The following is a 16,063-nucleotide window of genomic DNA, read 5'->3' as shown; positions in this document are numbered from 1 at the left end:
CGCCATACGCACCAGGTGTCTGTCATCGCGAGCTGACGTCACATTTCGGGGTCTACTCCCGGATTTCCGAGCTGTCCGACCCTTGTCCGTCCACTGCTTCCAAGTACGCATGATTGTGCAGCTGTTACGCTGCACACGAGCGGCTACTGCACGACGGCCGACGATTCTGCCCCGTTCAAACTCCGAAATTTGCTCAAATTTCACTTTCTTTCGTCAAAGAGGCATGGTAACGGTTCACTTAACGCTTACTCTAGCATATAAACACCGATAATCATACACGCCTCGCTACAGCCGTCTATTTCTATTCGGTTCGATCCGCCGTTCAGAGGGCGCTGCTCAGCATACGCATGCGCTACCGGTCTGCAATTCTAATCATTTGCATATGAGCTCTACTTTACATTTCCTGCAATTTTCAGCTCACTTGCGTAAATCCTTCGTGGTAATGCAATTTTCACAAACAGGAGTGCATTTAAAAAGTTTTCGTTTCAAGTATCATGTAAGAAAAATAACTATGCAATCATATTCAGTAAGGTACCGCCCTATAGCCAGGGCTAAGGCAGAAATGCATGAAATACACCGCCAGCTCAGTCAATTCCTGCCGAGGACTGCAGTTTCGCGCTTATTAGCACTCATCAGCCCGGCATAGGAGTGACTGAGCTGGAGGTGGAAAACCTCTTAAGGAAGCCAAGAGTGCCAAACAAACTGATAGCTAATGCAGAATTAGCACTGACCAGACGAGTGACCGAAACATTTCGGTCACTCGTAATATATAATATCGATAATATATAATATCGTCGATACATAAATTATTTAATATCCTCATTAGTTGCATAGTTCTTTTTCTGCGCTGCCCAAAAATGGCAGTTTTTGTATCGAAAAATGCGAAAAAGTGCAGTTTTCATGGGCCTTTATCTTAGTGCACCGATGGTCAGTGTAAAACTGGATACCTGCATTTCAAACTAGAATATGTGTATTTTCACAAACAAGTGTCAGAACTATGGGCAAATTCTTTTCAAGAACACGTATTTCAAAAGAGTAAAATGAACTATTCAGTTTTTAGTTTAGTCAACATATCCGGGTTTAAACTTTCCTCCAGGGGCTTCCAGATACTGGTTAAAAAACTAGTATGATCAAAAACTAACCATAAAAGAGTTATAAACTTGCAAATAGAATGAATATGCTTATTCGCATACTTCATAATATGATAACTAGAAGCAAAGTGAAAGAAAAACTTCAAAATATGATAAAAAAAAGTACTTAGGGGCCTGTATCTCACTGATGAGGGGCATGTATAACACTGAGGGTTAGTATGGAACTTGATGCCTACATTTCAAACTAAAGTATATGTCCTTTCACAAACAAGTGATATAGCTCTGGGCAATGATTCTGCAGGCTCCTAAAATGCACTTCAAGATGAGGAAATTGCATAAGAGTAATGACGCATCTAGTTAGTTGTACTCAAGCTACAATGCTTTGTTTTGCAATTTTTTATTGTCCCACTAGTCAGTTAGGCAACTATACCCTTGTTTTATAATGTTATAGTACTGCTTTTATCATAAGTAATAAAATATAACTTAGTAATTGTTTTCTATCATTGTAGTTTAGTACAGAGAAGATAATTTTTTTCACTATAATGTACAGCCTCAACGAATGTCCACGAACTATAATGAACAGTATAAAAGAAATAAAGCTACCTTAATGAAAGTAATTAAAAAATATACCTAAAACACATTAAAAAAAGTGTTACAAATAACTTCCGTTTTTACCGCAATTTATTTATTTATTTAGAAGCTAAACAGCTTCACATACGTAGAGGACTGCGTGCCAAGCGCCTTACCTCCGGACATACACGAGAAAGATGTACAATACAACAGAAGGAAATAACACCCGGGGCACCGGCGGGAATCGAACCCACAACCTCCGGTTTAGAAGACGAAGCTTCTACCACAGAGCCACGGCGGCCGCTTTTTACCGCAATAATAACCTTCTTTTTTTTTTCCACTTTGCTTCCAGTTATATTATAAAGTGAACTCTTATGCAATTTCCTCATCTTGAAGTGCAATTTACGAGCCTGCAGAACCATTGCTCATAGTTATGTCACTTATTTGTGAAAGGACATACACTCTAGTTTGAAGTGTAGGCATCAAGTTCGATACTAACCCTCAGTGCTATGAGATACAGGCCCCTAAAAAGTAAATTTTTTCTCACATTTTGATGTTTTTCCTTCACTTTGCTTCTAGTTACCATATTATAAAGTATGCGAATAAGCATAATCAGTCTATTTGCAAGTTTATAACTCTTTTATGGTAAGTTTTTCATCATAGTACTAGTTTTTTAAACAGAACCTGGAAGTCCCTGGAGGAAAGTTTAAACCCGGATATGTTGATTAAATTGAAAACTGAATAGTTCATTTTACTTTTTTGAAATACGTATTGTGTTCTTGAAAAGAATTTGCCCATAGTTCTGTCACTTGTTTGTGAAAATACATACTCTAGTTTGAAATGCAGGTATCCAGTTCTACACTGACCCTCAGAGCACTGATATAAAGGCCCATGGAAACTGCACTTTTTCACATTTTTCGATACAAAAACTGACATTTTTTGGCAGCAATGAGCATTAACCATGCATTTATTGAGCCTATTTAATAATTTATATATATCACTACACAAATTGCTCGCAAAAACTATGGTTGAACCTCAGTGCAGATCCCTCAAACAGGACATATCTTCGCTTTCTTCGGCACAGTTTAGCTACCTCTGCCAGGGTTCACTGAAGTTCAGCCATAAAATTTACAATACATTTCATTTGAGGCACTACATATCGTGTTGTAATCACAAAGATTACATTTGCTGACGCTCAACGCGCAGAGATAATTGAATATTAAAAAATGTCGATTTGAGAAAAACCCTAAGTTTGAAGCAACTTTCAGAATTTTTGTGGGGCACAAAAATTTTTTTTGGGACGGGGAGAATTCTCAATATACCGAAAGAAATCCCAATTTTACCGAATGATAAAATTCAATTATGCACACATATACATACATAACATCTACGGCGAAGAAAAATTGGGCATCATTGAAAATAATTTAAAAATAGAAAATAAGAATATTAAAGTTCAATATTGTCTCCTAATTTATCAAATAAATTGATTAAATGTCCTCTCCCCCCCAAAAAAAATGGAATAGTGAACTTCGGTGACTTTTCATTTGGACAACGCTGGGGAGGGGGGGGGGGGGAATTTCTGAAGTTCACCAGGGGCGCCAGACCCCCTAGTTACGCTACTGCCAGTAGAAGGAACTGAAGGAAAAGCTTGTTGAGCAATACACGTTAGTCCCTAAAACGGGGCAAAAGGAAAACTAAATGCAATATACCGACAGCCCGTTTTTCACATCCTGAGATTGCACTTTCGTCCCTCTTTGGACTCATCATTCAGAAATAGGCAATAACTGAGCTAGAGGCAGATGTCCTCTAATTGAAGCTGAGATTACCAATAAACTGGTAGATGAAGTAAATTAATTTCATCAGCGAGAATCTGTAGACCTGGCGCGTAAACTGAAGGTAAAGCTTGGGGTTTTAGCATATTATAAACTGCAACTAAACATAACTTCAGTGACAATATTTTCTACAGTAATAAGGAAACATTGTCTTTTTTGTTATGCTCAGTTGTAGTTCATAATAAAACAAAGTGGACTGTTTGTTTAATTAAAAAAAAAAAAAAATTCTGTAGAACTCCCTCCTGAAACGTACCTGCCTCGTTTCCATTTCCTCTTACAACGATAAAAAGTTCTTTATCATCCCCCTCTGCAAGCCATGAAATGTTCTCTTTTAGAGAAAAATGTTTTCCTTCCAGCAACGTTCTCTTACTCCCCTTTTATACTGTCACAACTCCTTAATTGAATAATACTATCTGATTATGAAAATTTATCTGAATGAAAAAAATTGCTTCACTATTAATTTCATATGTGATTAATTCAAAAAATGTAAAATCATTGTGACAGTTTCAAATGTTGCTCCGGAATTCCAGCGCTCTTCCTCTCGTGTATGTAAAGCACCCATCTTTATGATTTCATTACTTTTTTTTTAATTTTACGGCCTGTTCGCATGTATGCATGGAAATGTACCTATGCAATCCTGTGCAAAGAAGAAGCATCTGCAGGGCCGATCCCAGCAGGTGTGCAGCTCGTGCTCCGAAATCGAGCGACCGAAAGTAATGGACGGCCACAGGCCACATTTAGTTTCATTAAGGAAGCAAAATTCCTGGAGAATTTTTACTATATAACTTATTTTAAGTCGAATAAACATGCTGAATTATAAACGTTTATTCAAAAACTAGAGTAAGTCCAGATTTCCCCATAGCATAGTACACTTTAAGAATAATAGAACGTTAGTGCACAGCATGTTGCTCTATTGTCTATTAATATCTATTCTTTACATACATTTTTCATTTGATTGCAAAATTTGTGACAGATTCGGCAATGAGGCATGGATACCGAGGAGGAACAGTGAGGGCAATGGATCTCTCCTGAAGCATTAAAGGGTGCCTTGTAAAAGGAGCACCGAGGGCGGCCTCTAATGCTTCCCCCTAAGCTCCTACAGACCCTACACTATGAACACATATTGTAGTTTTAAAAAAAAACTATACTGATAAAATACATTCGCAAGGCGGATACAGGGGGAGACAATAGACAATTTCGACTTCCGTGAGAGTCAAGTTTAATATATGAATAACGAACTAACTTTTTTGTAGTTTCCCCCATTAACAGCAGTTTTTTCTGGAGAAAATTGAAATAACTAATGAGCTGCCCGAATACAGATCAGGTAAGAGGGCAATTCCCGTATCTCAGGTAGCAAATTCAAGTTTGGCAGATCCAAAAGAAGGCCATTATCTCCTTGACGAGACTCAAGAAAGCTTAAAATTGCGTTTTTAAAACTTAATCTCGGAAAATATCTCTCGTTAAACCACCGATCTTAAGTCTCTTACAAACCCTTTCTGCCATAACTTGACCAAATATGGCCTGAAATAGATTTTTTTACAATTTCTAGCAGTTTACAGCCCCCCATGTCTCAAGTCCTTAAAGATGGCTTCTAAGTGTATTCTGTCCTCAAACCCTGACCCTTCTCCTTGTGACATTAAAGATGGTTTAGAGGAATTTTTAGGACTTAAATTTCAAAAATTTTGCGGAGGAGGGACCTAAAACCCATTTTCTATTACCATAACTACCAAAGATAATCTGAACTAGAGTCGTTAGAGAGGTCCTACATCATTTTCTCTCACCTAACGTCTTCCAAAACAGACTAAAATTGCGTTTCTCAAACATCAGTTTCGAAGAAGTTTCGGGAAAGTGTGCCCGGATCCCCCCTTTCTGTCAACGTAATCACGGAAAGCTTAAATTTTCGTTTTCAGACGGACAGAACCTCCCGCGTTATCAAATAATGCCTAAAGTTCGCTTTTGGGACTTCAATTTCTAAAAATTTCAGGAGAAGAACCGAATGGCTTATGTAACTTTAATCGAAGTTAGGGGACCCCCCTAACGTCGCCAAATAATGTGTTTCTAAAACTACTGCTGTACTACAGCACCGAGGAATTCGATTCCGAGTCACAACTGACTACAACTGTATTTATGTCGAGGACTGCATACTAAGTGCCTTGCCTCCATTATTTTTTTATACCGATAGATGGCAGCACCGTCACCGGATCGAACAGTTAATGAGAATTTAGAACTAGACCAGGAGCTAATAGTTACCTGGTGCTAGCACCCCCAGGGGTATCGTTTCACTTGGAGGACATTGAGACCACGAGCATATTTAACGTCGCCCAGTCCCCTTTAATGACGACGGTGGGTCTTTGACCATCGAGGTTCGAACTCAGGACCCTCCAGCCCCGAATCCGACACTCTACCGATCGGGCTACCGCAGCCCCCGCCGAGGAATTTCCGGAGGAAAGCCGCTAGTTTTCCTACCGTTGCCAAAGACATCCTAAATTTGCGTCTTAGACTTTAATTTGGACAACTTTTGATAAAAGGTGAGCTTATCTCTATCTCTCTCGTAACATCAACAAAAATATTCCAAAATTGCGTGTTTAAAACTTTAGTTTCGGAAAAATTTTGGGGAGAACTACGATACTTCCTAAGCTAAGGTCCCAAAAAATAGCCTCAAATTGACTTCAACTTTAATAGAATTTCATAATGAAACCCCAACATTACTTTCCCCTAAAAGTTTCAAAAAAGTTCCTGCAACTGCAATTTTTTTAAAGTCAAGTTAAGTTTGAACATTTCTCCTTGGACCTTGAGTAACCTCGACTCTCTTCTCCTCGCAGCCTAACACAACCAAAGATTTTTTTTTCTTATGATAATTTCGAAAATTTTGTGAGGTATCCCAGCCCCCCCCCCCTCCCACTGCCCCGATGACAGACTTAAATACGTTCTTACGACTAGTAAATCTTGGTATCTATAATTTTTTTCAAAGATATAAGGTGTACCCAAGACTAATATTTTCTATAAAACGCTTTTACTTTTTATAAATTCATTTTTCCGTTTTTTTTTTTTTTTAAATTAGAACTTGATACTGAAATAAGAAGGAAGATGGTCAGACGTTAAGTATTAGTCAAAACGCTCTAGAGGGGCGGCATTGCACACGGGCAACCGACATCCTAGGATCGGTCCTGAGCGTTGGAAAAAAATAGCAATCAAATCAAGTTTTTAATTCTAGGAAAAATTGAAAAGTTTTGCAACGAATTTAGAAATAACCATCCTAAAAAGGAAAAATAATGAATACAATAATTATTTTGATAACAAGCGATTCCATAGTCGTGCATTTTAAATCACCAATACACAGTTAGATCGTTTTTACACTTTTTTTCTTCTAAGTGCTGCTTTGATTCTAAACTAATACCAGTAAAATTGTAACTATAAGCAGCGTAATTTTGTTTATTCATTGTTGTTGTTCTAGTTTTTGTTTTTTGACAAACTGCTCTTTTTAAGCTATCTACGACCTAGCGAAATTTCGAAAAACCTAAATTTGGCGATTCCGCAACATAGTGATATATGATCAAACCGAAATTTAATAGTTCAGTTGGAACAAGAATGTGATTAGAAAAAAAAAATAGTACTGTCGTACAATTTTAATTAGTAAAAGTATTTTTTCAAAGAATCTTCTTTTAAAATGTTTCTCATTTTATTTATTCTGAAATAAACAGGAAAATATGAAACCAAAAATCTATTTAAAAACCATTTTATTTATTTTTTTTTCTTCAAAAATTTACTGTAAAGAATACTTTCATTAGCTATGTCTTCATAAGTAGCTGTGGTTAACTATACAACATTTTCTCTTTCATTGAAATCCTAAGTTAAAATGTTCCAAAGAATTTTCTTTTGTGATATTTTCTGCACAAGAATTTTAGTCATTTTTTAGAAAAATTTATAAAACATTGGCAAGAAAAACTGAATAATGAACTTAGTTTCAAATATGTACATCAATTTAAAACGGCACAAAATAAATTATAAAAGATTAATAGAGCATAAAACAAAATATCTTTCATTGAATCTTTTTTTAAGGCTATTGGGCTTAAAGTGCTGCAACTTTCACCATGGCTTCAAAGCGCGGTGTATACCTCTAAAAAACCTACCTTTTGAAGCCACGATAAATGGCTCCAAAACGCGGTGTGTGGTTAGAGACCGCTTTTTGAAGCCAGTGGCTTCGAAACGCGGCGAACGTCTCTACTGGCTTAATTAAGCGGTGAACGTCTCTAAAATACCGACGCATTGAAGTTGGCTTCAAAACGCGGTGAACTCAATTGTGTATATATATATATATATATATATATATATATATATATATATATATATATATATATATATATATATATATATATATATATAGGGAGTCCAGGGGCCCGGGACCCTCCCACAATTCGAAAAAATTATAGGTAATAAGCAATTATTATAGGGAATTTTCGTAAAGGTTCACCAAGCACTGTTATCCCCTGCTGATTCCAATACCCGAGCAATGCCGGGCACGGGAATGCTAGTGTTAAAATAATGCTTAACATTTATCCAAAAGAGGAATTTGATTATTTTCACAAAAATACATGATTTTTCATTGCGATTCATAAGTTTTTAAAAACATTTGGGCCCCTAAGGAGGAGGGGGCCTCAGACCCAGGTCTAGGATGCCTATGCGGTAATCAGGCCCTGCGTAATCCCAAAATAATGCAAATAGTATTTATTTAATTTCATTTAAAATAAGACATAAGCTTCAGGGATGAATATGTATATTTTACCAGAAGCGAAAGCCGATGAGAAACAGTTGAATATTGAGTTGGGACCAGATTTACCTGAAAGAAAAAAAAAATTCCCCTGAAAAATAGAACTGATACGCCGTTCCGGCATCAATTCCCCCTGTTCTACTCATCGGTTAACCCATGTCAATGAAATTTTACGTTAAAGATAGAAAAAACCTGTCTTTTAACAGCAGAAATAATACGTTAACTAATGTAAACAAATGATCGCTCGGTTATACTACAGCGCACTCTTGCGGGCAAGTCGGCGCCTTTGATCTTTTGAGAAATGACTGAGCCTGATAAGACGCGCATCAAGTGAAACCTTGGTTTATTGGGGTTACGAATACTTCGAGATTTAGAAGCGGTGAAATAAAAAATTAAAAATGCAAGCAGGATTTCCGTAACGCGGTAGTATGGCTGTCGACCGGCCGATACATGACGACGTCATTATACAGTTCTGCGTCATGGTGTCTAGTGTGGTTTTGGTTAGTCTCGGAAAATTCGAAATTACATAGAATGAAAAAAAATTACATAGAAATGAAAAAAAAAAATCAAAAAATCAATTTGTTTTGAATTTTTTACAAAAATGAAAGTACAGTGGAACCTCTCATTAAGGGACACTAAGGTTGCGTTCGATGAGCACGACCGAGAGCGACCGGTTAGTTAATCACGTGACAACTAATGATCACGTGCTCCAATCAATCAATCAACTGCTTAGAATGGTAACCGGTGAGGTAACCGGTTGATCATAGAACGCTGCGGTTTGTAACCGGTTACTTACTGGTCGACTGGTGAGGTTTGTCAAACGCAACCTAAGCGGACCAGAAATTTTGTCTCTTAAATAGAGGTGTCCCTTCTTCGGAGGTATATGAAATGATACATCTTAATATATAAAAATCTTTTTTTCGGACGTTTGTCACCATAAGGCTTTTAAACGGCTGGACCGATTTTGATCTTTTTTTTTTTGTGTGTTATTAAGTTGTGGCAAGCATGGTTTCGAAGCGCGATGGATCGAATCGGAAACGTTTTTGTTGATTAATTAATTAATTTAAACATTGGATGGTTATATCTCCCAAATGATAAATATTTATTTTAACCTATTGTTGAGCGAGAACTGAAATAAATATTTAACCCTTTGCCAAAGGACAATAAGAAAGCCAGCTCTGCTTTTTGTAATGAAATTTCCTACTGTGATACGTCAATAATTGAGAATAGATAAAACGGAGAGAGAGAGAGAGTTGAGTCTTCATAAAGTACTGGAAGAAATCGGGTTTCTTTCACTGGGTTCACGATCGAGCACTATCTCCTATCTCGACTTTCCACTCCAATCAGGTTATCACATTCACAATGCGATGGAGAGGTCGAAAATCGGCGCGGTGCGGTGGATTTCGGCTCAGTTGGATATCCAGCCAGCCGCGTCATGCCTAGGGACTCAAGTAATGCCATCGAGGCGTTCGGCATTCACGGACGGATTTTGGAGTAAAAATACCACTCCAGGTTTTAGCTAAGCAGTTTTCCATTCTATCTCTCTCTGTGACCGCCAGTTATATAATTGCACCCCCGACCCCCCCAGCATGCCGGCATTGTTTTGAATGAAAGTTGTCCTCCGACGAAATCTGATTCAAAACGTGCGTCTAAATAATTTTTGACTGTTCAATCATGACTTCGTCTTTAAGAACTATCATTAGGTGTCATCCGTTTTCTCATTTCAAAACTGTAGCAATCCAGAGGACTCAACTTCGATTTGCATCAACGGCTAGTGGCGGGCGCTCTTTTCTCTCAAAAGCTGCAATATTTGTGGGTACTTTAGGTGTTGGCGGGGGGTTATATGGTTATTTATCTAGTTCTAATAAAAAACATCCTGAGACTGTATCCTTCACTGAAAAGAAGGATTATTCTTTCAACCCAAATGCTCCTGATATAAAGCCTTCTAGAGAGGTAATGTATGGGGCTTTCTAATTAAAGTTATGTAATACTTTTTTGAATATGTATCATTGTTTTTCAATTTGGAATTTTTGTTGTTCATTTTATTATAAAAAGGTCATTTCTGAAATCTTGTTACTCTTGATCTATTTTTACGAAGTTTTCTGATTAAAGACTTCGATACCGAAATTGCTACTAAGTAACAAATGAGTAACTATTTTGTATAACAGGGTTCGTACGCTCCTTCAAAACTCCTCCAATACTCCTTCATTTAGGAAATTTTCTTAAAGGGGCCTTCAAACTCCTTAATTTTGGTTTAAACTCCTTCAAAACTCCTTTTTTATTTCAAGACTCCATAGTCTTCTTCTATGACAATAACTTAAAATACTTCGGTTGACACAACTTTCCTTCATCTCAAGGGCCAAGGTATCAGGGCGATTTTAATGTAGTAATTTTGTATATTTATTTTTCATATAGATGTGATTTACAAATTGATCATAGAAGTTATAAAAGTTGAAGGTGAAAATATTATTAGATGACTAAGACATATCATAAATACAGTAAACCATGCTTAAATGGTGCTTGGCTGTGCTTTTCTCTCCACCACACTCTCATCTACAAAAGTCAATTTTTCTAATTATTATTTAAATATTTAGAAATACATTTAAGCAGATGTACTACGTTAAGTGATTATGTTAAAAAAACAATTGTCTAGCAAATCGCAGTTACGATATTGTAACATCCACAAGTGATGTCATGCCTTGAGAAGGACGGAGGGGTTCATGAAATTGTGACAAGGGGAAGAGAGAGGGTGACAAAAAGTAACCTTGTAGCAGTTATTATAAGAGTATGTTTATAAAAAATATGACATGAAAAGAGGAGGAGTAAGATGAAGTGTGACACTTTGTGACAAAGAAGGAAGGGATCAAACATTTGAAAAAAAAAATGTGACATCATTTAATAACAGCCCATTAGTACTCCTTCAAAATCTCATTTTTCTCCTTCAAAACTCCTTCATTTTATTTCAGAAATTGAGTACGAACCCTGTATAAAATCAAAAACATTTATTGCCAAAATAATAAATTGACAGTAGGAACGATAGCGGTTTACAGTACACAAATTTTTACAAGTTACAGTTTTATGTATTTTGTTTATTAGTAAGTTACAAAAAGTTTTGAAGAGGTTTTAATTTCATAGAGTGCAGTTTCTTTCTTTAGATAGAACAGTTGAAAGCAATAAATGCCATTTATTTGTATTCAATGTTTGAAACAGCATTTTTAAAATTTTGAATGTTTTAAGGTTAACCTTGATAATTCGGAATAATTGGGATCCAACCTAATCCGGAGTATCGAAAATCCTGATTATCCGGAGAATGAAAAAAGAAAAAAAAATAATAAACAAAATATACTCACTAAAAATCACCTTAAAAGGAAACGCATAGACAGGGCCGGATTTAAGGGAGGGCAGGCGGGGCTATTGCCCCGGAGATACGAACCCTGATTAGGGGCCTCCACACTTCCAAATCCGACCCTGCACATAGAATTACACATAAACAGTGAACATGTTTACTTTGTTATTTTTCAAAGTCTGTAATCTTTGGTTGTGACAATTCAATTTTTTTTCCCAATCGAGGAAAAAAAATTGATTCAAAAGTCGCATTGCCAAGAAAAAAGAACTCAATCAAAGTCATAACACGACCTCTCCCAAAAGAGGGTTAGATTAATATTAATGAAATTTGACAATCACACCCCAAATTAAAAAAAAAAAAATCGATCGATTCCGAGATCCGGACTAATGAGGTCTGAATAACTGTATTGCCCATAAAACACTTTAAGCACATGTCATGTTAAAAATTTCAACCCTGTCCTATAGCAGCCATATTACGATGCAAAAGCAAGGACCAAAATCTTGCTAGTTAAGTAGAAAAGAGCACATATTTATTTTATTTCATTATTATAAATGTTAAATAACCTCCCCCCCTCAAGTTTTGGTCTCCTTTGCAAATTTTAAAGCCACTCCATGCATACATAGTACAATATTTAATATATGTCAGGGCTAGAAAGCTAAAATTTTGGATGGCTGCTGGTGGGTGAGGGGGGGGGGGGAGATATTCAATAAAGGTCTCATTTGAAATATCGCCAAATTTTGGGGATAAATCTTTCTCATTTCAACCAAGCGCAGAGCATGGCAACTCTACCCCATTTCCCTTCCCTGGTAATAGACTGCTCTTAAGGAAAACTGGCGCCATTCCGGATACTACAGCAACCTTTCTACTACCCACTTTATGGAGCTCCCCCTGCTTTCGCATTACAGATAGTTGTGTACTAGTTCTTCGAGGTCTATCATTTATCTATTTTAATTATTTCTTTTTCCCAAAAAACTACTCACTTTATGACCAAATGGTACCTTTACCAGCAACCAAAGTATTTGATATCACACAAATACAGAGACCGATTTTGTTGGTTTATTTTAGTAAGTTACTAATAGCTTGGAGCTAAGCTAAAAATAAGTAACTTAATACCAATTTATTTGATGTACTGGTCTGCCGGGAGGAAATAAAACATGAGTCATGTTTAACAAATAAAGCAATTTATTAGATAAATATATTCAACTTTAGTAAATAGTAAAAAGAGTTAAGCTCAAAAAAGGTTATGAAATTTGATCCAATCTTTGCAAAGAAAAAACCCCACAAAATATGAGTTGCAAAAGTCTTACTATACTCGAACATAATAAAGTTAGACTGCTACTTGAAGACAAGTTCAATTGGAGAATCGATGGTACACAGAACGTGAACACACTATATCCACTAGGAGAAGCTATTTGTCCATTGACGCAATCCCTTGCTGGATGACAAGAGAAACTCAGATGAAACTTGATTGAATTCTATGTATCATTTTGGGCATTCCGTCAGTGGGACACGCCATATCACAGGACAGCAGCTCCGTAACGACCGGACATCATCCATGGGTTTGTTCTTACGTTTAGACTTTCACTTTAAACATTTCCCCAACAATGATTAGATGACTTGCTGGAAGCAACACAACAATAAATTTCAAGACTCGGGTATCTTAATTCATGGTTATAGCAGCTATATCAAATCTCCAAAAATACCGGGAAGATAAAATGGCCCATTTCATGCCATTTATCATGCCAATTTCAGGGTTGTATCTACATTATCAAAAGTATCCATTAAGGTCAGTGTGCCTAAATGAGATGCAATTTCCTATGAGTTCGTCACATTTAGGGAATATTTGACCATATTTCGAGTTTGCTGGTGTTTGAGTTGAAAAAGACTGAATATAACTATTCTTTTATTCTTGAACTAATTTTTTTTGACCAAATTATATTTTTAGCTATTAGTAAAAAGACAATAAATCATTGTCACATTTAGGTCATTTTTGTCACATTTAGGATAGCTAAAACCTAAATGAGACATTCAATGTGCCTAAATGTGACAATTGTTTATGCACCTCAGATACCTTTTTATTAAGTCATAACATCATTAGATTTTTAAACATTGACCAACAATTTCATTTAAAACAATTCAGAAAAGAAAATTTTTTTCTATTGACTTAACGATAAAAATATGTAAATTACAGAGACAACAAACACTATTTGCAACAAAAACTATCTTTATTACTTGTGTCATTGCTTCATTAATTAAATTTTTGATACTTAGTTATTTCTGGGACACTGTAGTTATTACGAGAATTTAATAGATGAGGGGATGGGATAATTTCTTGTATTTTTTTATGTCATAAAAAACTTTATCGCAGCGTTTGGTGTCACTTCCAAGTTTTTGGATCATTCATGGCCATGGTATTAACCTCTATTTCTTCACCAAGTACACTTGTAACAATCCCTGGGAAGAACTCCCCCTCATATTCGACTATAACATAGTACCCAGCCTGAACTTTATTTTCAGGCTCTATTGTCGTTGTTTCAGCCATTTTAGCTGGGGATAGGCTTATTCGTGCACAGAAGAATCACAGTGGAGAGAAAAAGCCTCTTCGTCTGTACTTGTTTCCGCTTCCTCTCTTTTACTCTTCACTTTTTTCGTTTTCTTTACTCCGGCTTTTTTAAATTTTGGCTGCTTATTTACTTTCTCTGATCGATCGTTTTGTCTTCATGAAGTCAATTTCGCTTTCATGCGCTTTGCCTGTTTCTCTAATTTTTCTTTTTGTTTCTGTTCTTTTTCTTCCTTCTCTTCCCGCATTTTCTTTAAGTAGGCTTCAGTCGTAAGGCATTCAGGAAAGTTGGCCTCAACTGCCTTTCTCTTCCTAGGAGGATTTGGGGTAGATGTTGATATAGTTTTCAACAGACAGTTTTCAAAAGACTCAGAGGAACCTTGAACAGGAGACATTTGAGGTTGCTGCATTCCTGTTGATTGTTGAAGTTGCTGCATCGCTGACTGTTGAACCAAAGGTCTATCGCAGCAAAGCCTTTTGAAATAATTGTTCATTCTTTGCAGAAATGCAAAATCTTCATCTAAAATGCTACTATCCAATGTGAGATTTGTCTGTACAGACTTGTCACACTTTGAAAAGCTGCTCCTGGCAATTTGGGTACTTGTACTTGCAAGAGGTGCTGGTTCCGGAAAAGGAATACTTTGGGCACTTGTACTGGCGATATTGGCTGGTTCCAGAAATGGAATGCTTGGGACTTCAGTTACAAAAGCACCGAAAGATTCCAAATCATCGGGAAGTGTGCCTTGATTTTCTCTAGCCGGGAGGACTTCAAGGCAAAATTCATCCTCGATAGCAGCACTACCATAATCCTCATTACTAAACGTAGGAGCAAATGTTAAGCTCTCACTTACTTTGCTTTTTTCTGCTTCGGATTTTTTATATCGATTTAACGCAATCAGGTCAAATTGTGATTCAGAGATTGCCATTCTACTGAATGGAAAGATTCCAGTTTTCCTGAATCCGGCTTTGCAGATGCTCGGCGATAGCATACCCCATACTTTACCAATTTCTACGAGGAAACGAGTTTTCCCCATTGGTTTCCCATGACTTGATCTAATATAGTGGGAAACATTAGCCTCCCAAGCTGCTTTTCAAGATTTGAAAAATGACACATCTATTGGTTGTAAAATGTGCGTGGTATGAGGTAGTAATTTTATGATACTTATGTTTTCCTCCACAGCTTTGATGACAACATCCAAGGAAACATGGCTGATGTGCCCATCTAGAATTAAAACACAAGGACGAATTTTAACTTCTGAAATGAATACATTTTTGAACCACCTGAAAAATGAGTCCTGGGTCATCCACCCATTTTCAGTAATGTCCACAGATGTGCCGGGATATTTTTCTAACTCCCCATCAAGCCACGATTGCTGGACTGACTTTGCGGCAAACAAAATGTGTGGGGGTAGAATGCTGCTAGATGCAGATACACACGCTAATACCGTTGTTGATTCTTTGCCAGATCCGAAGATCTGGCGTTTTGCGTTTTCTCCAACTGGAGCTATTACTTTGGTCCTGCTAGGATCAAATCGAACAGAAGTTTCATCTAAGTTAAAAATTGCCCCCGGTTTGTCCCCCACACCGGCAGCTGTAAAGTTTTCTTCTAGAAGATCAAAAAATTCGTATATAACAAAAGGGTCCCTCTGTTGCTTAAATCTTGAAGCCTCCATGTTCTGAGCAACTTTGAGCTTTAAATTATTTCATGCCATAAATGCACGAAGCTATTTCCATCCTGGATGGCCATTATGAAAGGGAGTGGAAAGTTTGTTCTGCAGCACAAACTGCTGCACAGCATCGCACAAATGCTCTTTGCTTAGTGCAAATCCCCATTTATTCATGATTCTCAAACTTGCATTATGAGACAAACTTTGAAGGGGTTGATACCAAATAGGA

At 36.8% G+C, this 16,063-nt stretch overlaps 1 protein-coding gene across 1 annotated transcript in view; it reads left to right on the top strand.

The window, feature by feature from the left end:
• Positions 1-9,849: 9,849 nt before the first annotated feature.
• Positions 9,850-16,063, top strand: part of LOC129229587 (prostaglandin E synthase 2-like) — a 41,346-nt gene continuing 35,132 nt past the window's right edge. Inside the window, exon 1 of the mRNA XM_054863924.1 lies at positions 9,850-10,214. Within this exon, the coding sequence (XP_054719899.1) occupies positions 9,936-10,214 (279 nt within the window). The 5' untranslated portion in view covers positions 9,850-9,935. The remainder of the gene's footprint in view (positions 10,215-16,063) is intronic.

The sequence above is a fragment of the Uloborus diversus genome, chromosome 9 (assembly GCF_026930045.1).
Source record: "Uloborus diversus isolate 005 chromosome 9, Udiv.v.3.1, whole genome shotgun sequence".
NCBI lineage: Eukaryota > Metazoa > Arthropoda > Arachnida > Araneae > Uloboridae > Uloborus > Uloborus diversus.
The sequence above is the reverse complement of the archived record's forward strand: the minus strand, read 5'-3'. Positions and strand labels throughout refer to the sequence as shown.